At 38.7% G+C, this 26959-nt stretch overlaps 1 protein-coding gene across 2 annotated transcripts in view; it reads left to right on the plus strand.

Annotated features, from left to right (window-relative positions):
* KCNQ5 (potassium voltage-gated channel subfamily Q member 5) overlaps positions 1–26959 on the plus strand; it is a 608771-nt gene that overhangs the window by 438989 nt on the left and 142823 nt on the right. For both annotated transcript variants that reach the window (XM_063442990.1, XM_063442991.1), the window contains exons 6-7: positions 10702–10812; positions 15718–15813. In XM_063442990.1, coding sequence (XP_063299060.1) covers positions 10702–10812; positions 15718–15813 — 207 coding nt within the window. The remainder of the gene's footprint in view (positions 1–10701; positions 10813–15717; positions 15814–26959) is intronic.

Below are 26959 nucleotides of genomic sequence, written 5' to 3' on the forward strand. Positions count from 1 at the left end.
ATATTAAATATAAAAAATAATTAAGAAATTAAAACCCAAATCTATAAAACACTAATCAAAAACACACTCGAATAAAAAAGACTTAGCTACAGAAAAGGAGAGAGTTAAAACCACAAAGGCAAAAGGAGAAAAATATTTCATAAAATAGGCTTTATTTCAAAATCATCATTGAGTTGCTTAGGAACTAAGGTGCGTAACTCAAAAATCAATTTAGTCTCCTGTATACTTAGTTAATTTATTTATTTTTTAAAATTTATAGTAATGTTTGCATACATAGCCATAACCAAGCTTCACATTTCTGACAATTTTTAATTTTCCTAAGTGAAGGGAAAAAATAAAAGGAAATAAGAGATTTAAAAAAAAAAGGAATAGAACGAAGCAATGAGAAGAAAGAAGTAGAGAAGGGGATAGTAAGGTGGAAGGGGATTGGTGTGCCCCCCTCCTACAGGGCAGAGGAAAAAATAAAATCCTTCAATCCAGAATAAAAAGGTTCACAGACCAGGGCTCAATTTCCAAGGCTGCCGCACATTTTAAAAGGATGACATAGTGTTTCTAACATGGGCAGTTAATTTATCCATAACATAATTATCTTTTACTTTGAGTAAAACTAAATCAGATGATAAACAGTGTCCTCTAGCTGAGCTCTCCTCTCCAACTTAGTGGCTGGTGAGATGTGAGGTTTCCAGTTTCCCTTAAAATAGTTATGTAACAGTTTACAGGTGTCCATAACCAATTGTTCACCTCTCAAGAGAAAATTATTTAACCTCCAGGTCGAGGGAGAAACAAGAAGAATGGAATGGAAATAAACAGCAACATCTGCATGATCAGACCAAGCGATACCATTCACCTCTACAGAGTTGGTGGAGTGGTGGGCAGAGTAGAAAGTACAGCCTGCAGTTTCCAGGTGCTGAACCCTTCATGTGTCTATCAGTCTTGTGTGTGGAATAATAAGGTGTAGTAACCTAACCTGCCCACCCCTCACATGGGAGCTAGGCAATCTGGGCCAAAAAATGTTTGGCTCTGTCAAACAGCACAATGTTAAAATACCCACCCACTAGTTTACCAGATTCTCTAAAGAAGACCAAAAATCGGGATCAGGGTGGTTAGATATTGAATAGGTGGAAAACTTGTATTCAATGAAACCAAGACTAAAAGCTAGCATACCTCTGGGTCAGAAACAGTATCAGAAACTTGCCATAGATAATGTTTATGCAGGAAAATATCAACCCTGTTATGTTTATAAGGCACTCTGGAGGTATGAAGCATGACATAGGTTTGGTCAGATAATTTAATGGATGAGCAGCAGGGTAGATGTGTTTCCTGAATGAATGCAATATTAGCTTTCTGTTGTTTCAATTCTCTCAGGAGCAGGTGATTTTTAAAGTCATAGTGAAATAAATTTAGAAATCGGGATAAAAATAAATATAAGAGAGCACAATGAAAATGATGGAAACAGTCGTTAAAGCAAATGATAACAAAATAATAAAAAAGCTGCTAGATACAATAAAACCTTCCCAAGTTCCCAATACAAATAAAAACACAAATAGTATCAGCACTTAGTTGATACTCCCCTATAACTCAAATGTGGGGAGAAAAGTCAGAGAGTGAACAAAACCAAATTAAAAGAGTTCAAACAATATTCTTGATCAGAAAAAAGGATATTATACCAAGTTGAAGGGAATAGAACAGTGATCTGTGTGTGCTTTCAGTTGTATCCAATCCAGGTGTAATCTTGTATCCACCTTAAATTAGAAAAGACACAAATATAGTGTAATACTGTATATATTTAATTTCCTAAAACAAGCCCTATATGAACTCTTACAAGATTTGGTGGTGGAACTTATCTCTAAGTGCCACAAATAAGCATTGGTGCAGTATAACACAGTCAAGCAAATGTTGTTACCACTTCGTCGATGAGGAACTGCAAGTCGATTCTGTGCACCTGAACCGGTGCAGATCTCTCTTATCTCTGGAAGACTCAGACTGTGGATACTGCTGAGTTCTGCTGCCAATGTCCAATACAAAAGACCGCTGCCAGGTGATCTACACGTTTTGCCCATTAGCTTGGGTTTTCTTAAGATACAAAGTTTGAATCATGTATATACACCCTTTTGCGTCAAAAAACTTCTTAACCTCTCAACCTCTTAAAGGTGTATACCTGATATAAGGTACTTATATAGACAGAAAGGTTTGCTTTAGTGCATGTTCAAATAACAGCAAGGGGGTTTCAAACAATATCAATAAAAGATTAATATTATGGAGAAATGTGTGATATACAGTTTTTACACGTTCACACATTTATCCTGGTTAAAATTATACTTCAAATGAATACAAATAACGTTAATAGCAGAATTAAAAACATCACTATTATATACCAATCACTTATGTATACATAAAAATGTTTACAAAATTATAGGATCATTGCACATCTCAGGAAAAGTTTAAGATTAAAATCTTAAAGGATCACTATAGGGTAAGGAACACAAACATGTATTCCTGACCCTATAGTGAAAACCTACCATTTAGGTGGCTTCCTCCCCTCCCTCCCCCCGAGCCCCCTCAGAATGGGTTAAAACTCACCTTAGTTTTAGCTCTCCACGGGTCCGCCAGCGCTGGCCCTGCCCCCTTGGTGACATCATCAAAATTGCCAATTTTTTGCCAATCCAATGCTTTCCCATGGGAGAGAGAATATGATCCACTTATCTAAAGCAATGGAGAAAGTGACAAATATGGACAAAATTAGTATATCTGCCCCACTTTTGGGTTGTAGGGGAATATTAACTGCTTTTAAGTGCTGATACTATTTGTGTTTAAATTTAGAAATCGATTGTCCAATAAATAGGAATTGGAAATTTCAGCATCCATAAAAAGCCTCTATGCCTCTAGTTCACACAACCCTGTGGAGGCATCAAAAGAATAAGGACAAGGGAAAGAGAAAGGCAAAGCAAGATGGAGTGCATTTAGGATTTACTAGTTGCCAGACCATTAAGAAGGTGGCATTCTACCCAGTAGAAAGTCATCCACTTAGAAGGAGTCAATCACATGGCCTCCATCAAACACCACAAGGTCAGCAAAACAACATTTGGACCACAGAGACCTTCAGACAAATAGTAATTTAAGAAAATAAATAATATAAAAATATATTCATGTTTAATATAGTAAACAAGGGTCTTGTAATAAGGGACTCTAAAATTAGTATTAAGCCAACGATTATATATATATTTATCAGAGTAAGAATAACAGTGAATTATTCTGGATTGGAATCTTTATGGCTGTCCCTAGAACAAAGTAGTGGGAAAACAATATCTATAATCGAAAGAGCTTCAAGCCTATAAGGATGAAAAGCATGACACGTGAAAACCACCAATGGTATAGTGATATTTCTCCAACTGAGTAAACTTTATAGTGGAATTCATGGTTAACCGGGTATAATTAATACAGAGGGATCCGCATATTTACGTCTGGGATATGTAAGAATTACTGAGCAAATGTACCCTAAAATTTTATAACATCCACACAAATCCAAACGTGCATGGTTTCTTTTTGGCCCTTGCACTTAGCCGTACCTCCAGTGTGGGCTGGGCTGTGGGGGGGCCAGGGTCCCTTATTAATGCTAAACTTCTCAAAAATGGTTTAACATTTGGAAGGACAGTGCAAAAAGACCCCAGGCACTATAGTCAATTTTTTGAGATGAAATCGCTATAGTGACTGCAATGTCAATGTAGGTACTTGCTGGTAAAGTAATAAAATAGAGTATTGAAAGCAACAAGTGCCAAATACACACACCACTCCCTGTGTCTAAAATAAGAAATAATGATACTTATATATATACAGGTACATATGGGAGATGTTCCATGTAGTAAAATCCTATAAAGACAAAAGATACATAGTATAGACTGTATATACAAAAAGAAATATATGAAAGTGATAGAATACACTCACGAATTCCAGAGCCGTGCCAGGCTCTGTATATAGTGCCCAAGGGTGCCTTAGAAGGCTATATGGAGAATCTTGGATGATGTCCCCCAGAAGCAGGAAAAAGCAGCAAGTGATGATAAAAAAATATTACATTTATTGTAAATAAAAGTTTAAAAATAACTGTGCAGGTCCCATATGGTGACACACAAAATCACAGTCATGCAGACGCGTTTCAACTCAGTCCGAGTTTTCATCAGTGCATAAAACATCCAGCTGCTGTTCCGTTTTAAGTTCTCCGCTTTTCTGATTGCCGGTCACATGGGCGGAAGTTCGGGTGGCCGGCGTCTGACGTCACTTCCGGTATTTTCGGCGCTCGTTTTCCGGCTTCATTCTGTTCAATGCATTTGCCCAATTGAAGCTGGAAACTCCACATTGTAAATGGGCACCTTGTATAGTCCTTAAAGTGCATATATGTATGCACTTTAAGGACTATACAAGGTGCCCATTTACAATGTGGAGTTTCCAGCTTCAATTGGGCAAATGCATTGAACAGAATGAAGCCGGAAAACGAGCGCCGAAAATACCGGAAGTGACGTTGTAAATGGGCACCTTGTATAGTCCTTAAAGTGCATATATGTATGCACTTTAAGGACTATACAAGGTGCCCATTTACAATGTGGAGTTTCCAGCTTCAATTGGGCAAATGCATTGAACAGAATGAAGCCGGAAAACGAGCGCCGAAAATACCGGAAGTGACGTCAGACGCCGGCCACCCGAACTTCCGCCCATGTGACCGGCAATCAGAAAAGCGGAGAACTTAAAACGGAACAGCAGCTGGATGTTTTATGCACTGATGAAAACTCGGACTGAGTTGAAACGCGTCTGCATGACTGTGATTTTGTGTGTCACCATATGGGACCTGCACAGTTATTTTTAAACTTTTATTTACAATAAATGTAATATTTTTTTATCATCACTTGCTGCTTTTTCCTGCTTCTGGGGGACATCATCCAAGATTCTCCATATAGCCTTCTAAGGCACCCTTGGGCACTATATACAGAGCCTGGCACGGCTCTGGAATTCGTGAGTGTATTCTATCACTTTCATATATTTCTTTTTGTATATACAGTCTATACTATGTATCTTTTGTCTTTATAGGGTTTTACTACATGGAACATCTCCCATATGTACCTGTATATATATAAGTATCATTATTTCTTATTTTAGACACAGGGAGTGGTGTGTGTATTTGGCACTTGTTGCTTTCAATACTCTATTTTATTACTTTGACTCTAGGGTGTTGGGGAACACCTTTTTCCACTCCAGTACTGTTTTGATTTTACTGTGTAAGCGCCATCTACTTCTCCTTTTTATTTCCACTTGCTGGTAAAGGTCTTGACCAATATTTTTGTCTTTCATATTTTTCAAATAAAAACATTTGGAGGAGTTGGCTTACATTAGACAAAATACTATTTGCTGTGTCCACTAATAGTTGATTCTGTGACTGTATTATATTGTTTGTGATAATTGTAGTATAAGGTGCCTATTGTTTTCAGGTAAGCCATAGAAACATAGAAACATAGAATGTGACGGCAGATAAGAACCATTCGGCCCATCTAGTCTGCACAATTTTCTAAATACTTTCATTAGTCCCTGGCCTTATCTTATAGTTAGGATAGCCTTATGCCTATCCCACGCATGCTTAAACTCCTTACTGTGTTAAGTTAACCTCTACCACTTTAGCTGGAAGGCTATTCCATGCATCCACTACCCTCTCAGTAAAGTAATACTTCCTGATATTATTTTTAAACCTTTGCCCCTCTAATTTAAGACTATATCCTCTTGTTGTGGTAGTTTTTCTTCTTTTAAATATAGTCTCCTCCTTTACTGCGTTGATTCCCTTTATGTATTTAAATGTTTCTATCATATCCCCCCTGTCTCGTCTTTCCTCCAAGCTATACATGTTAAGATCCTTTAACCTTTCCTGGTAAGTTTTATCTTGCAATCCATGAACCAGTTTAGTAGCCCTTCTCTGAACTCCCTCTAAGGTATCAATATCCTTCTGAAGATACGGTCTCCAGTACTACGTACAATACTCCAAGTGAGGTCTCACCAGTGTTCTGTACAATGGCATGAGCACTTCCCTCTTTCTACTGCTAATACCTCTCCCTATACAACCAAGCATTCTGCTAGCATTTCCTGCTGCTCTATTACATTGTCTGCCTACCTTTAAGTCATCAGAAATAATCACCCCTAAATCCCTTTCCTCAGATGTTGAGGTTAGGACTCTAGCAAATATTCTGTACTCTGCCCTTGGGTTTTTACGTCCAAGATGCATTATCTTGCACTTATCCACATTAAATGTCAGTTGCCACAACTCTGACCATTTTTCTAGTTTACCTAAATCATTTGCCATTTGGCTTATCCCTCCTGGAACATCAACCCTGTTACATATCTTAGTATCAATAGCAAAATGACACACCTTACCATCAAGACTTTCTGCAATATCACTAATAAAAACATTAAAGAGAATGGGTCCAAGTACAGATCCCTGAGGTACCCCACTGGTGACAAGCCCAAGCTTCGAATATACTCCATTGACTACAACCCTCTGTTGCCTGTCACTCAGCCACTGCCTTACCCATTCAACAATATTGGAATCCAAACTTAAATATTTTGGTATTGATTGTAGTATTGATGTTGATTCATTCTTAGATGTGTAATAAATATTTTGAGGCAAATAATCAAACTCTTTAATGTGAAATTGAAGCGGTATGTAAAGAATTTCACAGGCACAGTGAATTATCATTAATATTTGTGATGTATGGTAGTGTGGGTACCAGTAAACCAGGCTTTGTTTAAAAAGCCCTCTTGAATAGCATACATATGCAGAAGGGCCAGTGTATAAAAAGAATATAGATGCAGCAGATAACCAAAATCAATTTTATTTTGACACCTATTTCTTACCCATAATCATCAGCAGCAGTAAAAACAAAGTTTACTAAGGAAATCTGGAGAAAATAGTTGTTATGTAGATGTGCTCAGCAACACTCTGTTATTCATTAATCTAGACACTTCAATGGTTTTAATAGTCATAAAATAAAATATTTACATCTGTATTTACTGAAATATCTGGATTAAATTTAGAAGTAATTGAAGTAAACTAGTAAACAATCATATTTTATAAGAAATAATGTGTTGAACTTGCAGAAATACACACTTTAGAATATCCCAAGACAGCTGACTGAACACTCATTATTGAAAATCAATTTCTGGCAAGCACGACTGTATTAAGTCTTCGACCTGACCCTGTATTGTTGTTATTTCCTACGTGCTAATAAGAATAGCTGTAAGATGTATAAAATATAAAGTTGCTGTTCTTAATAGGCCATCGAGTCACGCTGATTGTTTTGCCAAAGTATACCATGTCTGGGTTTTAAAGGTCTGGTACTGTTAATTGGTCTGTTACTTATCTACATTGATTTGCTGTTCCTCTCTGTGATAGTTATGGTAATTGGCATTTTTATTTAAACACAACAATTGCAGATCTAATATCTCACTAGAAAAAAATGTAGTTAAAAGGCAGTAGGATGGAAAAAAAAATGCTTAAAGGGACACTATAGTCACTATAACTATTTCATCTCTTCGAATTAATTATAGTGCGTGGAGTTCCCTTGCAAGGTCCCTCTAATCAGGGTTACACCATTTTAGACGTTTAACACTAAATAAGTATCCCTGGCAATCCACAGTCTAGCTCCTACTTAAATTGTGGCTAATGCAGATATAACTTACTTGTGGTCATACACCTCATAATGACAATGGGAGGTCTGATACACTAAAAGCAGTCAGCTGACACTCTGAACAAATCACAGGCTAATACTTCCTCATTAGGAAAGACAGCACAGAGGGGATTGGCTGCTGGGAACACCTAGTTAGCATTAGAACTTGAAAACATTAAAAACTGTTTAATGCTGAAAGAAACAACAGAATCAGGGGTCTCCAGACAATATAACTAGTTAAATGAGATGAAACAGATACCATGCCTACAGTTTTCCTTGAACAATCATCATGTAACATATCTAAAAATAAAAAAATATACATTGCAACATAATGTATTTACGTGAAAGGAGAGAAACACTGTCCTAAAAGTAGATCATTAAAACATAACTTTTAATTGTGAAAAATCAATAATTAATGTGTATTTACGTATTTAACATTTGTGTCAAAGGTAAACATATATGTGAAATCATATAGTACAAACTACACAAACACATCAGTAGAATTAATGTTTATGATGGCAATATACATTTTAGGACTACAAGAGCATAAGTAACCAATAAAAGCTATCAAAAGCTATCATATAAAGAGTTTAAAATTAGAAATGTAGCGTCACTAGCCTGTAGGACTCTGCCAAAGTCACACAATTTCCCACTTGACAAATCAGATTGATTTACCAAAACCTTTAATTTATTAAAGAATAAATAAAAGATAAGCTCTATGGTCTCTGGGGGTAGTCAGTCCTAGCTCATTTCGAAGATCGCAAACAGAAAGCAGGCATAGTCATTACACAGCCTTTGACAATATAATAAAGTCTGAAAGAATATGTGACCTTACAGATCAGGTCAAGGAAATCCTCCTCAAGCAATGCTTTTACTGTCTAAGGGAAAGAATAGGCAAAATATATTGAAAATACAGAGAGAAGTTAAAATAACTTAAATTCATAACTTTAATACTTATCATAAGGAACTACAATTTCTGAAAATTATTACGATTTCTTTGAATACAATGTATAATTTTAGGTCCAATTCAATCCATACATAGCTGCATATTGGGCAGTTTGGAAATGCAAAGAGAATACATGAAAGAAATACATTGTGAAAACTGCAACTAATTCACTTAATTCTTTGTGTTCTCTCCTGCAACCCTACCAGAATTCTTGCTGGCTAAAGCCATCACTCTGCTTTCTGTTTCTATACTCTCTTTGGTTTATTTCATCACCATGTTATCTGAATAACTTATGTCCTCCATGGGTTGCTTCCATTTTGTGTCACTTAGCTTTATCTATAAAAAGCTGACGAGTAAATAAACATAAAAGATATTGAGATGGCAAATTAAGTGAAAGTCTTACAAAGCTAATTCCTTAATTAAAACTAATAGAATAGCATGAATATGTAGGGTTTAACAACTGGTTTCTGTCAGTCTATTTCATACATCTAATTATGATCAAGTGTAGTCAATGTAATGATTTAGGTACAAATACATGGATATTAACTAATCGAAATAATGACAGAATTCCAACTGCAAATGGAAATTCTTACTAAAGCCAAATATGGTCAGATTTTGGTCAGCTCAAGCAAAAAATCAGCTAATACACCTGGATGTATTCGCTATCCGGATTAAAATAAGTTGTTTTGCATCCCAATCTTACACAAAGTATAGGATTCAGAAGATTCACAATGGCACCAGTTTTAATAAAAATTAAGACCTAATGCATCCAGCATCCAAAGTATTCTTCACTTGCTTTCATACAAGAGAACAGTACTTTTAAGTACTATATATCCCACCGGCAGCGCTACCATGCAGTGGACAAATAGTTAAATAATATTTAATTACGTACACACTGGTCTTCACCTGATAGCTACTTATAATAAAAATAATAATAATAAAAATTAATAAAAAACCATGTCAATATCTGTATTACTATAAGGGAGGTTTAAAAAAAAAAAAACATTTCCCAACCTACCGCATGTATACTAAATATTTAAAACTCGTGACAAGGCAGTCATTACTGCCTGGTCTCTACGGAGGCCTGAGTCACTAGAGCAGCTCGTCAAACAACGCAGGAAGGGGGGCATGAAAATAAGTAATAGGGGGTTTTACAAATCACTTTCCAACCCTGGGTGGGGCTAATTTGATAAATAAACAGTGGGACATCCTGTGGTCAGCAGGTGGGGAATATTATAAAATGGGGGGGGGGGGACCAAGTGTCCCCCCATCTAGCCCCCACCCATACATCCTAGCATTATTATTCAGGTGAGTGGACCTGGCTATTGAACTCCCCCCAAATGACAGCAAACATAATCAACAAAAGTAAAAAAAAATAAAAAAAAATTAAACACTAAGTCCTCCCCCTGGATATTAATATTAAGGCCCCAAACTGCCCCCAGTGAGTGGGAGATGGGGTAGGACATTATGTCCACTGTATACCCAACCCACTATAAATGTGTGAAGATCAGGGGGGGACATTAGGTCCCCCTATACTAGAATGGCCCCCACGCACAGACTATGGGTTGGTGGTGGCGGGGGGCATAACCCTGAGGTGTAGTACTGCAATGTACTAAAAGGACTGGGCCACTGCACCCAGACCACTTTATTGAGATGTCATAGGATGGGTGACTAAAGTGTCTTTTTAATGATAATTATAAGCTTTCATACTATTGCCCTAGTCATCATATAGGGATGCACCTACTTTATATACTGCTTATAAGTATGTAGTACATTAGATGTTACCCTCTAATGTTAGAAATCAAGATGAATTATTTTGATTTTAAATCCTTTGAAAGGGAGGCTAATTCACATACTGAACAATACCAGTTAGCTCTCAGCCGTGTTAAAGACGTGAGTTAGGGTGGTTGAACCCAAATGCTTGATAATACAAGATAGTCTAGTAAAACTATACAGACATTTAATCACTTGAAAGTTTAAAACATGGCAACTCACAGATTTGATAGTTTTTTGTTTTTTTTTAACAGTATATATTTTTTCTCCCTTTGTGAATTCTAGATTACTTTGACAACCATTGGTTATGGAGATAAAACTCCGCGCTCATGGCTGGGAAGATTACTATCAGCAGGATTCGCTCTACTGGGAATTTCTTTCTTTGCACTGCCTGCAGTGAGTATTACTTATTCAATCATTATAACATATAATATCAGTAATATGTACAAGGAGATGGATCGATAGATACATACATACATAAATGGAAAACACATTACTTGAGGAATCTGGACAATTTAATGGGTTACACTAACCAAAAATATTTTTCTAATAAAGCACTGTTTTGGTTTGAATATTCCCTACTGCCGTATGCAGCCCACAATGAATATGTTTGCGAGCTGCCAGTTTGCCATGCTTACTAAAGCAGAGTAGGTATCTGCTCTCCCCACATTGCAGGTGCCTGCTCTGCTAAAAGTTACGGTACCAGCCGGGGAGGAGAGGTCACTGGCGGCAGCGAGGGAGCTCAGTCTACCTGCTCCTCACTGCTCCCTCGCGCGCCCTCTGTAGTGATGCCGGGTGCCGGTATATGACGTCATTCCGGCACCTGGCATCACTAAACTGTGCGCGAGGTAGCAGTGAGGAGCAGGAAGACTGAGCTCCCCAGAGTAGATCCCCACTGGACCCCAGGCCTCATACCAGCTCCCAAAGGTAGGGAACAATAAATAAAATGATGTGAGTGTGTGCAAGAATGTGTAAATATGTGTGTGTGTCTGTCAGTGAGTGTATGTCTCAGTGTGTGTGTGTCTCTCAGTGTGTGTCTCTCAATGTGTCTGTCAGTGAGCGTGTGTCTCATTGTATTTGTGTCTGTCAGTGAGTGTGTGTCTGTGTCTGTCAGTGAGTGTGTTTCTCTGTGTGTGTCTGTCAGTGAGTGTGTGTCTGTCTGTCAGTGAGTCTGTGTGTGTGTCTGTCAGTGTGTGTGTGAGTGCGTGTGTCTGTCATAGAGTGAGTGTGTGTCTGTCCGTGTGTGTGTGAGTGTGTGTGTCTGTCAGAGAGTGAGTGTGTGTGTCTGTCAGAGTGAGAGTTTGTGTGTCTGTCAGTGAGTGAGTGTGTGTGTCTGTCAGTGAGTATGTGTTGGTCAGTGTTGCAATGGCTGCGGCTGGACAGTGGAGGACCTGAAGGTGCACATAGGCATGCAACACCATGTCACATTCCGACGTGACGTCAACGTGCTCCACCTTCACAGGGTTTCAAGGAGTGGTGGTAGGATCCGCTTTGCCACAGGGTGCGGACAGCGCCATTGGGGGTATACCAGAGACTGGACTCCGGAGTCATATACTGGTACAATAAATAAAATGATGTGAGTGTGTGCAAGAATGTGTAAATATGTGTGTGTGTCTGTCAGTGAGTGTATGTCTCAGTGTGTGTGTGTCTCTCAGTGTGTGTCTCTCAATGTGTCTGTCAGTGAGCGTGTGTCTCATTGTATTTGTGTCTGTCAGTGAGTGTGTGTCTGTGTCTGTCAGTGAGTGTGTTTCTCTGTGTGTGTCTGTCAGTGAGTGTGTGTCTGTCTGTCAGTGAGTCTGTGTGTGTGTCTGTCAGTGTGTGTGTGAGTGCGTGTGTCTGTCATAGAGTGAGTGTGTGTCTGTCAGTGTGTGTGTGAGTGTGTGTGTCTGTCAGAGAGTGAGTGTGTGTGTCTGTCAGAGTGAGAGTTTGTGTGTCTGTCAGTGAGTGAGTGTGTGTGTCTGTCAGTGAGTATGTGTTGGTCAGTGTTGCAATGGCTGCGGCTGGACAGTGGAGGACCTGAAGGTGCACATAGGCATGCAACACCATGTCACATTCCGACGTGACGTCAACGTGCTCCACCTTCACAGGGTTTCAAGGAGTGGTGGTAGGATCCGCTTTGCCACAGGGTGCGGACGGCGCCATTGGGGGTATACCAGAGACTGGACTCCGAAGTCATATACTGGTACGGCAATGTGAGTGGAGTCTTCTTGCTGGCTAATATTGCTTTTTTTTTTTTTTTTTTTAAACAAAGGCCAGGGTCTAGTAGAGGGGGGTGACTTGGATTTAGTATAGAGGGGGGGACTCGGGTTTAGTAGAGGGGGATACTGTTTTTTTTTTATATACTGTACTTTTCAAAACAAATCTACATTTCTTTGAAAATGTAAGTCTGTGTTTTTTTTGCAGCCCACATAAACTTAAACCTTATTTATTTGGCCCGTGCTAGCTTTTGAGTTTAACATGCTTGCCCTACTGGCATGGTCTTCTCCTAAAAGAAAAAATTCTAAAACTTATCCTGTGATGCAGTACGGAGGCCAAGCTTTCCCTGCGACCTAATCCTCTTCTGGTAATGTCACTCCCTCTCACTGCAGAGAGAGGAATGTTAGGGAGGACTGACTGAAGGGGGAATTAGTTAGCACCATTCGTCGTCTGTTGTAAGTGTGCCATGTAAGCTGAAGACAGACACCAAATATGCACAGAATTGACTACCAGACAGCCACTAGAGGTACTTCTTGGAGTTTCAAAGAGTTGGAGTTTTGCATGAGGACATCCAGCGTGTTGAACATCCCCATAGGAAAGCATTGAGGCAATGTGGCTCTGGGCGCGGTAGTTGCACATGCACGTTAGGTCCCCCTCATCGGTTGACATTGACAGAGGAGAAGCATGACCTAGCACTGAGAGACATTGGTGCTGAAATCTGGCAAGAGAATAAAGGGTTTTTAGTGCCGAGAGACCTCCTTTTAAATACTCTTTGTCTTATTTCATGTGTATTAAAAGAGATATCTTAATAAAGGTACATTTAATGCATGCATTACGTTCCTTAAATGTTATTATATGTCAACTATAAAATTGTATTATAACTTTTATTCTAACAAGAACATGTAAGATAAAAGAAATGGAGGATAAAGGTTATACTTATTTCTGTAAGTGTTTATATTGATTTATATAGAACAGAACCGTTTTTCCATGACTCATGTAAATTTGTCAGACAGCCTTGCATATCATCTAAATCCTTTTACTTTTTATAAGGAAGCATATGTCTATATGTGTATACTCTATTAGAAATAATAAAGCTAGTTTTCTCTTCTCAGATTGTAAGCAATGATTTGTAGCTCTGTCCACTGGAGATCTGCAGTATTGAGCTAATATTCTCCCTTAGATCAATGTCTGCCTGAAAAGTTTATAATGAGGCCACTAGACAGAGTTTATAACTACAATAATATAGTTGATCTTGATTAAGGGAGACCAATTAAAATGTAAAACTGACCAAAGAATATTATAAGTTAACCTGGGATGAGTCAATCAATGAAGTAGATGACACCAAAGTGTAATCTGTATATGTCAGGATAAAGGCTGTTTCGGGCATTTGGAAAAGGCAGTTACGCAGTATGTAGGTGGTTGCTAATTTTTAAGATGATTAAAATAAAAAAATATTACATATTGTGTTACATTTTTGTTGTAAATTGTGAAATACTACAACACAAATAATCTCCTTGCCAGACAAGAGCCATATACTGATTAGTTTATTGTTGCCGGTGTATGTAGATATTAAAGTATATTAAAAAAATATTTTTAGTTGGAATGTAACAGTAAGGTCTGTAAACGAACTTTTAAACTTGTGCATTCAGGCTTTTTCTTCTAAATTGTGCCGGCATATGATTTGCTCGAAATTTTGAATTCCAAATTAATCTATGGCTGAATCACAAGACAAACAAAACATTGAATGTAATTGTTCTTTATTAGGACATAATAAAAATAAAAAAGCCTATGTAAGTCAATATGACTCGTATATTTAGTATACATTCCCCTACCCACCATGCTATGGGTGAATGAATGTCTACTTAACAGTAAACAGCCAGCGGCTGCTCACTGTAAGGAATAACTAGTGACTGTGCAGTTACTGAATTCAGGCAGGGACCTGACACAGGTACCAACCCATGCCTCCCCATGGCCGTCCCTGTGCTTAATATTAAATAAATAGGGTGGACATTCAAATAAATAAATAGGGTGGGCAGGCTCCATGGCCAGTGGTTGGGAGTTTTTTAAAATAAAATATGGACACCAGATCCCTGCCATTCAAATAAATAAATGGGGGGGGGGGGAGGGGTGCTATGTACGAAATAAAATATGGCGAGACACCAGATTAATGAGGTAGGTTGGAGTTATAAATTCTATAAGAAAATTGGGGTCCATCATACTGTCACCCCAGCCCAGTTGCTGGCTATTCATTAAATAAATGTGAGGGACATAGTGTGAATGCCCCATGAATGGCAAGTCGTGGACAATTATCAAATAAATAGGTGGACATGATATCTCTCCATTCCCCACTCATGAGTGGCAAATGAGGGGTACTGAACAATATAGAATGGAGGCCTGGAGCTGCTGAACAATACTCATATAGAGGCATTGATTCAATGCATCTTTATGAGGAGATGTTGATTGGTGCAGCGTTTGGCCGTGCATGTGCAATAGCCTCCCAATGTTTGCCTATGGTAAATTTGATAATCTCAGCCAAGCTTATTTACGTTTTTCACTATAGAACACTATAGTGTTCTCTAATCTTCTACTTTTCTCAAGGGTCCAAGGGATAGCATTTTCTCACTTTTGCTATCATGTTCTCCTCGTCTTCATTTTATTGTCTGGATAAAACATAATAACTTTTATATTGCTGTTATTCTGTGGCATGAATCTCACATCACATGTCAGTGTATTACATGGTTCCAATTCTTTTTCCAATAAACTACTAATGAAAAACCTACAGCTATATATTTCACGTAAAAATTATATGTAGAAGCATAGTAAATGTGTTAGTATCTCCAACCACCTTACCCAGCATTAAACACGCTCTCCTATTATTATTGATTAAAGTAAAACTAAATAAGTGCAGAAGCTGTTAAAATGGATTCACTTGACATCAGATTTGGTACAGAAAATCAACCAATGTGTTATTGTTATAATTAATTTACATTAAAATAAATAGACTTGGGTGACCACTATAACACAAACAATTAGCTGGACGGAACAGTAATAATTATTTGCTCATAAAACTATTGATTACAGACAATTGTATACATTATGTTGCAGGGCATTCTTGGCTCAGGATTTGCTCTAAAAGTTCAGGAACAACATCGACAAAAGCATTTTGAGAAAAGGAGAAATCCTGCTGCTAGTTTAATTCAGGTAAGAGTTGGTAAATGGCATGCAACCAAGTGACTTTTTGAACAACTAGAGCAAATATTGTGTAAACACTGACAAACTGTGTAGAACAAAGATCTCGGCTAATTAAACTCTGTAGTTAATGTTGTGCTGTAAAAAATCTTTATGTAGAAGATCTATAAATATGAGGAAAGTGACAACATTGTGATATATGGTTATTTAAGAGTATGCAGTGTTTGAAAAAAAAAAGTCATATTGTTTTTAATATAGCTAAACAGCATTTCTAAAATGCCTATTCTTACAGGTTAAACTCGACACAACTTATTTCATGATGGAAAAAAATATATATATATTTTTTTAAATTCTGTATCTCCCTATATTTTATATCAAATAAAATACACTGCACATTAACCATATATTTAATATTTGGAGTTCAACAAGAAGACAACATCAAATTAGTGTAAATAATAGAGAAACAGAAGAGAATAATCAATAGAAGACGACCTTACTCTTCAGTGAGATTTCTATTTAGTAAACATAGCGCCCTGTACTTTAAGACTAAGGTCTCAGTTATCTCATCATGTAAACTAACCGTATGTGGTTTACAATTAAATTATCAGCCAAAATCCATTTAATTTATTTGCCGATTATATGTGATACTCTATAAAACACTAGACCATAATCCTCTTGATATATGTCAACATGATGTTGAACACTGCCATTTATCCACTTATTTTATATATACGCCATTTATGGCACACCTTGAAATGCTAGGACTAGCACTTAATTTACGTACAAACCACATATAGACGACTATTGTCTTCTAGACATTAATTCACTTCAGTTCAATATACAGCACTGCCTTGAATTATTTTTTTTTTCCAATTTCACACTTTTACATTTGTTGATATGATCATCACTATAAGAAGCAAATCCTGTGTATACAGATACCTGGCCAGGCAGCTGTATTTAATGTATGTGGGAATAATGTCCACTTACAGTGTTTATGCGTATAATGCATAATGCATTCACAAAAATATCATATACCTTACATTTATTAATGGACATATTTTGCCATGCTAAATATTTTGTTTCACACTTTTTGCATGCTAAAAATATATTTTTTTCCATAAATAGAATGAAACAAAACAATGCTGGAATTCAGGGATAAAATATAATCTCGTATAATCTCTTGTACTTTATGTACTTATTTTTCTACAATACAGGAATAAACAAATTAAAAACAAATATTTAAATGTATATAATTTACATTTGTCCCTGTGCAGCAATCTATCAACAGAATTAATATATGTTCCCAACTTCAAGTACTTGCTTTGCCTCCTTTGCTTCATGCCAACTTTGTGTATTTTTTTGTAAACTATCTTGGCCGTGAATTGTTTTTTTTCACATGCAATTACAATGTGCAAAAAGCTATTACTTAAGCAGAGAGTTGAGGACAAGTCTTGTATTTGCATAACCTTTCAATATAGTTTAAAACAACATCATACAGCACTTTTCGAAACCTTATAGAAAAGATAACTGTACACAGAAATACAGTTCATTTCCCCATTAATAACTATATTTAATTAAGAAAGCCCATATGTTGCATACAGTGAGAACGGACAATAGCTACATTGTAAGACTCATTCAGTGATCACATACATACAACAGACGGGCTAGCATAGCTCAAAGGATGTCTGTCACAAGCTGTTATATGACCAGTTTAGGTTTTAACATTATTAGTCTTACATGTTATGCCTTGCTAACCTTGAGGCCAACTGAACAGTAAGTCCCGCATGCCATATGTTAACAAGAGTAGATTGACATAATTAGTTCCAAATGTAAAAAGTATTAGCTGAAATGTTTCATAAAGTGTTTGAACCTGCAGTCATTTCTCTAGTGTTCACAGTACTATAGCTGACACATTTATATGAATCGTTTCTTTTACATATTTCATGTGTAAATTACACTTCTAACAGGAATACTCACCTAGAGTAAAAGATTAGTCCTTCAACAAATATTAACAAACATGAGGCAGATTAATAAAATTGTCACTTACAGAAAAGTGGTGCAATCCTCAGTAATTCTGGTGACTGCCCTCAATTTAGAACTTCAGGAATTCTATAAATAAGGCATAATGAAAACATTATATATCATAAAGGTCCAATGGGTCATGTAAGCACCATAACAACAAGTGGTTATGGTACCAAGAGTCCCCATCATCCTACAGGTTACCTATACACCTCAGACTGGGCCTCCTTTTTTAATATCACTTAGGCCACTATTTCATATTTTTAAATACAATTTTAAAATTAATTTCCAAAATACAGGTATAAAAAAAAAAATATCATATATAAAAATAAATCAATATATCGCAAATTTCTAAATATTAAATTATTAAAACATTTTTCAAAATGTCGTTTGAAAATCTTATCTAAAATAGTTTGACTACTTACTATGAAAAGGAGCCAGGGGACTGTAACCATAACCAATATAGCACATTGTATTGGTTATGGTGTCTAATTGAATAGTCTGACAATTTAATGATTGATGTATCAACATTCTGCAGTCAGAAGCACTGAATCAAAATTCCAGTCATTACAAAACAATTTTAGCATTATTTATCTGTTATTTTCCAATATAACTTTTTTTTAAAATAAATATTCCTTCAATGCTCAGGTTTATTCTTGGATCCAGGCCCTTCCAAGACGACATGTATTCTTTTGTTAAAACACAACTATTTCCTTTACCTAGATGTTACAAACTCAAAAAAAATTAACAAAACCCATACTTGCTGAGTAAAATAATGTAATAACATCACCAAGCAATAATTCCCATGGTTTAAAGTATTATATATTGCTATTACAAAACAATGTCATACCAAATAATACCTGTACAGTTGTTTAAGTCATTAAGAATTAACTGATATATATGATTTATGTTTTTTCAATACCGTCAACAATTGTGTCATTTTGGTAACAAAGTTAAATGTTTACTTTTTCCCTTCTTGTTCAAAAATATAATATAGTTGTACGTACTCAATATTTAGCTGACGCTTTATTTATGTTATTTATGATCTGCTGCTTCTACACTACCTTTTTGCATTTGTTCTGTTATCTATCCTGACAATCTAATTATAATATTCATTTTAATAGTTCTTTCTCTATCTGCTCATCTTGTTTATTGAACGTATATCAAAATAGAACAAATTAAAAAAACACCAGTCGGGTGGAGGGAGAGGATTTTTATTTTAAATGTAAAGCTTGACATCCATCTAAATTGTTTTTTAATTAGCACCAAAACACTATAAAGTCCACAGTAAACAGGGATGGAAAAAAAAACCTTCTAAAATATTTCCCGACACTTGTCTACCGTTTTGCTAGCCTAAAACAAACTCATATTTGGCATTCCATATATACAGTATCTCACAAAAGTGAGTACACCCCTCACATTTCTGTAAATATTTTATCATATCTTTTCATGTGACAACACTGAAGAAATAACACTCTGGTACAATGTAAAGTAGTAAGTGTACAGCCTGTATAACAGTGTAAATTTGCTGTCCCCTCAAATAACTCAATAAACAGCCATTAATGTCTAGACTGTTGGCAACAAAAGTCAGTACACCCCTAAGTGGAAATGTCCAAATTGGGCCCAAAGTGTCTTTAGGACCACACACAACATTTCAATATAGGGGTGGGTCGCCTAAACGGACACGAAGCCATCCACACCAGAGCTAGGTTTATAGCTCTATGTTTGTGAGTGTTCCTATGTTTACTTTTAAACCTATTTTGTATTAGTACGATTTTACACTATGTGGATATCTTTTACATTGTTACAGAACCCGATTCCATTTTGACCCATTACACGCATAAGTCTGTATTTTGGTGTAGACTACCATCTACCTTTTAGGTAACTACTTTTATTATACACTTATAGAAGAAAAACTAATACCATATATCAAAGATTCTATGAAGGGATAGACTGAAGCCTTAAAACATATAGTAATGGTTAAATCCCCAAAGCTGAGTGGGGCAATAAATAGCTAGTAAGCAGGTACTTAGAGGGATAATGGAGGAAAAAAGTATATATATATATATATATATATATATATATATATATATATACAAAAATCACCACCTTATTGTTCCTAGAAAGTCACCCTATAGCTCCTACATGGAACACCTTCAAGGGTGTACTATGCTGTCCCTAATGCTATATGGGGAGTAAATATCTCCCAGTAAGAACAGCATGTCCAGCAAGAATAGTAAATAGAATGGAATATCCCTGCAGCTCCTAAGGGAAACACCTTCAAGGGTGTTCTATACTATCCCTAGATAGGAGGAAGAAAGAGAAACAACTGCCTCTAGATAACTCCCTTCAAAGAAAATAAATCAGTGCTGGAAATAAAAAGAAATCAAATAACCAGTGCTACCATAGTGAACAAAAAAAGTGTTAAATAAACTTAAACCCCGGATGTGGCCTGACAGCTCAACAAGACGGTCGCATGAGCTGTTAGCTCCGTGAGACATCAACCCTGTACAGCGATTTGAATAGCAGTGGGTACCCCAAAATCCCACACAGACATACAGCATTGCCCGTGGCTACCATGGCATCTAAATCAGCCAGGAACAATGACTATAGGTCTTGTAACCTGGTCAGATCATGCCCCAATAACCATAACCTTATCAGAAAAATGTTCCGCTGCAGGCAAGGGAACATGGAGACTAAATGACTACCTGCTACGAGACCCTAAAATTGTAGACCAACTTACCTTGTAGATCTTACCGACTACTTCAAGATGAACCTGACCCCAGACGTAGACATGACCACTGTCTGGCTAGCGCACAAGGCGGTAATAAGAGGTCTCCTGATTAGAGCAGGTAGTCACGCTAAAAAACAAAGACTAAAAGACTATTCCACCCTAATCGCCAAGATTACTGACCTCACACACAAAAATAAAACGCACCCCACGCAAACACTGCAACATGAGCTCTCTATACTGCATACCGAACTCAGAAACCTGGAACAAGCCAAAACCAACCAGATACTTCAGCGCTACAAACACAATTTTTTCTCGCAAGGGAACAGAACAGGTGCACTGTTAGCCGCACGACTTAAAGCACGCACGGCCCATTCCAGGATAGCATATATCATTACGGCAACAAAACAAAAACTCACAAACCCACAAAACATAGTTGACGCATTTGCAGATTACTACAGCAAACTCTACAACCTTAAAGAAGACCCCAAGATAGCACCGCCTTCCACACAAGACATTCTTAACTTCTTAGCACAAACCGATCTACCCAAGCTCTCCCCAGAAGACATATCCTCTCTCACCACACCATTTACCGCCCAAGAATTAGACACAACAATTAAGCAGCTTCCTAAGCATAAAGCACCAGGCCCAGATGGCTACACCAACTTTTACTACCAGACCTTTGCCTCCGTCCTCTCACCACACTTATCCACACTCTTCAACCACTGCTACTCGCAAGGAACTTTACCCTCCGAAATGTTAAAAGCCCATATCTCCACTCTTCCAAAACCAGGCAAATCCCAAACACCGTGCCAAAATTTTAGACCCATATCTCTATTGAACGTAGACATCAAACTCTACGCTAAACTCATAGCCAACCGGTTGTCTGCCATTCTCCCCACATTAATACATAATGACCAGTCAGGCTTTGTCAAAACGAGACAGGGTTCAGACAATACAAGGAAGATCCTGAACATCCTATCCCACACACACAACAAAAGGGGACAAGGCCTTCTCTTAGCACTGGATGCGGACAAGGCCTTTGACAGGCTCAATTGGGACTACATGCAACATGTCTTATGGGCGTTTGGCTTCACTACGCCCATAATCTTAGGCATTATGGCGCTTTACAATGCCCTGATGGCTCAGGTTTCCTCTCCACCCCATTCAAGATAACCAACGGCATACGCCAGGGGTGTCCCCTATCCCCGCTACTATTTGTCCTATCTTTAGAACCGCTGGCACATATAATTAGACGCCAACCCGAAATTAAAGGCATGGTGGTAGGCAGGTCTGAATATAAACTGTCCATGCTTGCGGACGATATTCTCTTAACATTGAGTGACGTGTCTTCGTCCCTGCCCACTTTGATGCTGCTTTTAAAACATTATGGCAACCTGACATACTACAAATTAAATCAAACGAAAACCCAAGCACTGCCCATAGGCCTTACTAGAGACCTTGCTCAGGAACTCATCAACGCATATGATTTTGACTGGAGGTCGGACTAGATCACCTACCACGGGGTCAAAATCGCGCCCACAACTGAGCAACTATTCCAATATAACTATAAACCACTCCTTAACCTATGCAAATCTGAATGCCTACGGTGGAAACCGGTTAAACTGCCGTGGCTGGGCAGAATCAATACGGTAAAAATGATCCTCCTCCCCAAACTGTTGTACGTTTTCCGTCTCCTACACCTGCGGGCTTCACCAATGTTTTTTAAATCACTCCAAAAAGTGCTGTCCTCTTACATATGGGACGCTTACAAGCCCAGAATCTCCCAACGATTCCTCCAGAATCACCACATGGAGGGTGGTGTTGGCCTTCCAGATATATACACATATTACAAGGCGGTCGTCTTAGAAGCGGCAGTGAAACTACACACCTCAAAAGGGGTCTACCAATGGGTAGATATGGAAGTCGATCAACTCTCTGGCACATCGCTAGTAAACATACTCTGGACGCCAAAAACGTTACGCCCCAAGGACACAACAATCTTCCCAACTACTATACTAACCCTACATCACTGGGACACAATACGCCAAAAACAAACTGCACCCCACAAATATCATCCACGTTCTCACCCTGGCTTTCACTACAATCCTGGGTCAAGCTGGGAATAACCACACTCGATCAAGTCCTCCATCTGAACCACATCAAACCCTTCTCAGAACTACAAAGGGAATTTCACCTACCTAACTCCTCAGTGTTTCTGTATATGCAACTCAAAAGCATCATACCCACCCATGTCACACACGATATTACAATACACAATCCAGACCTACTGGACCCAGAGGCTCTATATGATAGATGCTGGCGGGCCCCAACCAAATCCAAATCCCTTGCCTCTTGCTATAAAACCCTTCTACGTACTTAACCACCTCCACCCCCTACATTTGTGACACAGTGGCTAGCAGAATGCGAAACGACATCCAATATGGAAATACTAACGTCTCTAACTGCACTCAAAGGGCTCAGGCAGTGCTATTCCCATATCGAAGCACATACAAAACTAGTGTATAGGTGGTACATAACACCCCAAAGACTTCATAAAATGTACAAAACGGTCCCCCCATACTGCTGGAGATGTGGAACAGACAGTGGCATGATGACTCACATCTGGTGGTCGTGCCCTCGTATCCGTCCGCTATGGCAGGAGGCACAAAATATACTGCAAATCATAGGCATTGCCGCGCCGCTCCTAGACATACATACAGGTATATTTCTAACATATCCCAATTTGGTACCAAAACAAGTAAAAACTATCATGGCGCTCATAGCACTAGCAGTGAGAAAGCTAATTGCAAACCACTGGAAGCTAACACAATGCCCCTCTAAGGCTCTCCTACTGGCCAAAATACATCAATACTATACCCATGAGTGCTTATCCACTCAAACGGCGGCACACAAGACACGTCTCTTATCAACTTGGGCCCCATGGGTAACATACTGGGAAAGGCAACTTACAAACCCACCTCCCTCGCCCCACCAAAGAAGCCCCCTTGACAACCCAACACCTCCAGATTCTGATTCTGAACTAGGGCATTGTCACAACTCTGGAACAAAATGAGATTATAGTACTACATACTGCCACCCAAAGCATGTAAACCCATCTCCGTGTCACACCACCGGTGGACCTGACATTTGAATACTGAAAAATCACCCCCTCTCCCCCTTTGACTACCTATAGGGCTCTAGTTGTCTAACCAAACAGAACCCCCAGCAACATAATTACCAATGAGCCTGTGTCTCGCACATGAGACCTCCCTACCGAACCCCCTCGAACTTACCGAGGCCCGCAAGCGACAAGGAGATCTGGTAAGGGGGCAGCTAGAAACAATCAATGTTGTAACCACAAAATATAACTAATGCACAAAGGGTCATAGCTCAACGCTAAGATATCATGAAGCAGGCTGCTTTGCAAAATGATCTACAACGCTACATGGTGCCCACCCTGCTTAATTCACAGGAAACGCACTTCGCACAAGGACACATCAAGGCCCTTGTCTCCGAGATGAAAAGCAGCTCCCACATTTACTATGACCTACGCTAGCGAGCAATCAAAATAGATAACGAGACCATAAGACATCTCATCCTGCCCGCAGCGGTATCCCTACGCTACACCACTACACACAAACAACGAATACACAAATAATACACAACAATGTAGCGCAGAATAGGTTATGTCTCAAGCACCATATGTTATATAACAATCACCGCACACTGGGTGTCGATCTGTGTATATTGCATCCCAAGTATTCTGTATTCTGTATTGTGTACTCTGCATTATCTGTTCTGTACTATGCATTGTGTACTCATAAGCATCATCACGCTGCATTGCATGCCGAGCTGTATCAATGTTATCCATGACACCTCTACCCCAACCCCCCTTCTTCTTTCTGTACCCCTCCCCGTCCCCTTGAAAAATCTTGTCAATAAAAACGTTGAATTTAAAAAAAAAATAAACTTAAACCCGACGCGCGTTTCGGTGTATCTAATGCACCTTCGTCAGGGGCTAAAAATACCTCTGTCAATGAAGTGGCTTTAAAATCCTTATCAAGCAATCCAGGGAGTCCCCAAATCGCCCGGTAAATGTCCGCTGGTGTGTGTATGGGGCGTGATGTGGGCGGAGGAAAAGTCCGTCAAAGCCCACATGGGCATCTAAGGGCGGGGTCAAAGAGACGGAGGAGGAGAGGGAGGGCAGCAATACTCCTCCCATTCATCCTATCAGTCTAATAGACATAGAGAGAGAATGGGCTTCAAAGGGGGCGGGGAAAAGGGCAGAGAGAAGTGCCGAAAGACGGCTAATTCCGCCTGAAAAATCTAGCAATGTATTACGTCAAAAATCCATTGTGATAATAAGTACAGCCAATATCATCAGGGCAGATATTGAATTATATGTCCAGAGAGAGATATATAGACCTTTATCTAGTAGATCAGGTGGCACAGAGAGGCTGTCACTTGGTCTGAGACTAAGATTCTACATATGCATATATATATATTGTCAAGGTCCACCTATCTGTCTATATATATACGCCATATAGAATATATAGTGATCATCCATTTATTCCTTAAAGGCAGAGGACGGGGGGGGGGGGCGTGGCTACCAGCGGAGCAAGATGGACGCATAATCTTTAGCTCCAGCACATGGGCTCCGAAAAAAGGCGATTACACCTAACTACAGAGGATCCAGACCTCCACCACTACATCATGTCGCAACCTAAACAGAAACGGCAAACTACTAAAGCCGATAAACATAATTTTTTTGGCCAAAACATGCCATCCACTAAACATACAGCGCAACCGCGCCAACAAGATGGCGGGGAAGACTCTAATGACGGCTGCCCCTTGATTAAAGCAGCCGACCAGACACTGGAGGAACCTGTCACTAAACAATTCCTCATGGAACAACTAGAAGCCTTCTCTAGCAGAATGATGGCTAGCTGGATGGCTGGCTTGTCAGGTCTGAAAAAAGATATAGGAGACCTGGGTGCCCGAACTTCCCGCGTGGAAGAGAGAATGGAGGAAAATCTGGGCTCACACAATCAACTAGTAGAGCAAGTGAACACGCTGCAATCAAATGTACTTACCATGGAAAACAAACTCATGGACATAGAGGACAGAGCACGAAGAAACAATTTGAGACTGCGGGGCATACCTGAGACGGTGACTCCTGCTGATCTACAGGCCTACTTACATGATTTCTTCCACGCACTGTCGCCGGACACGCCGTCTGATATGCTGCTCCTGGATAGAGCGCACACAATACCTAAGCCTCGACACCTACCGGACTCAGTACCCCGGGATGTAATCCTTTGTACCCACTACCATCACAAAAAGGAACTTATCTTAAAACAAAGCAGGAACAACAAGAATATTCCCAGTAAATATGCAGATGCTAAAATATTCCCAGATCTGTCGGCAGCGACTCTGAGAAGACGGAAAACCTTCCAACCAATTACCACCATCCTCAGGCAGCACCAAATAGCCTACCGGTGGGGATATCCTCTCAAACTTCTAATCTCCCAAAACGGAACAACAGAGACGATGCATTCACCAGAGGATGGAGAAAGACTTCTCCAGAAATGGAACCTACCTCCACCGAAAAAATCACCACGTGAAGCCGCCAAACTGCCAAGAGAGTGGCAGAAAGCATAACAGCCATAGACTTGTACCAGCTACATTGCGCAACCAATATGCCCTAACACACAATGGCTGGTAACGTATTATAAAAAAAAAAAATGTAACGTTCATGATTTCCAAAGTTATCTCTAGTTTTACCACGTTTTTACTAAAGAAACATATAATTAATAATAATTGTAATATGCCTATACATACTTGTACCCCAGACAGCCAAGGCCTGCACCCTACCTAGCATAGATATGCCCTCCACTACCATGCGATGAGGGTTTTGATTTAAACACCAACCCTATCTTGCCTAAGCGAGTAATCTACATGAGCCCTAGAGCAGGAACACTGCACTAAAAGAAAATACTACTAGATCCACTAGCGCAGACGGCTTAAAAATGGCATGGTACTACACAGGCAGACAAGATTCAACAATAAAACTCCGCTCACCTGCCTTGCGGAACACATACTATATCCAAAAATTACACAGCTGATATATTAAAAAAAAAAAAAAGTTAACCTCACAAAATATTAAAATCCCCATGTGAATCCTCATATCCAATATCACATGATGGAATACTCAGGGACCATATATGACCCTATCTCCATATACTGAAGGGAATTACGATAGGATATCACACGTTTATGCAGGGGAAACCAATATGTTATTATGGTATTGTATTAATGTATGTGATTATTGGCAGGTTTATGTATAAATATATCTGCCATGCTTATCACCCATACACACATAAATTACACCATTAGCTTATGGAT

This window comes from Pelobates fuscus, chromosome 2 (assembly GCF_036172605.1).
Source record: "Pelobates fuscus isolate aPelFus1 chromosome 2, aPelFus1.pri, whole genome shotgun sequence".
In the NCBI taxonomy this organism is placed as follows: Eukaryota; Metazoa; Chordata; class Amphibia; order Anura; family Pelobatidae; genus Pelobates; species Pelobates fuscus.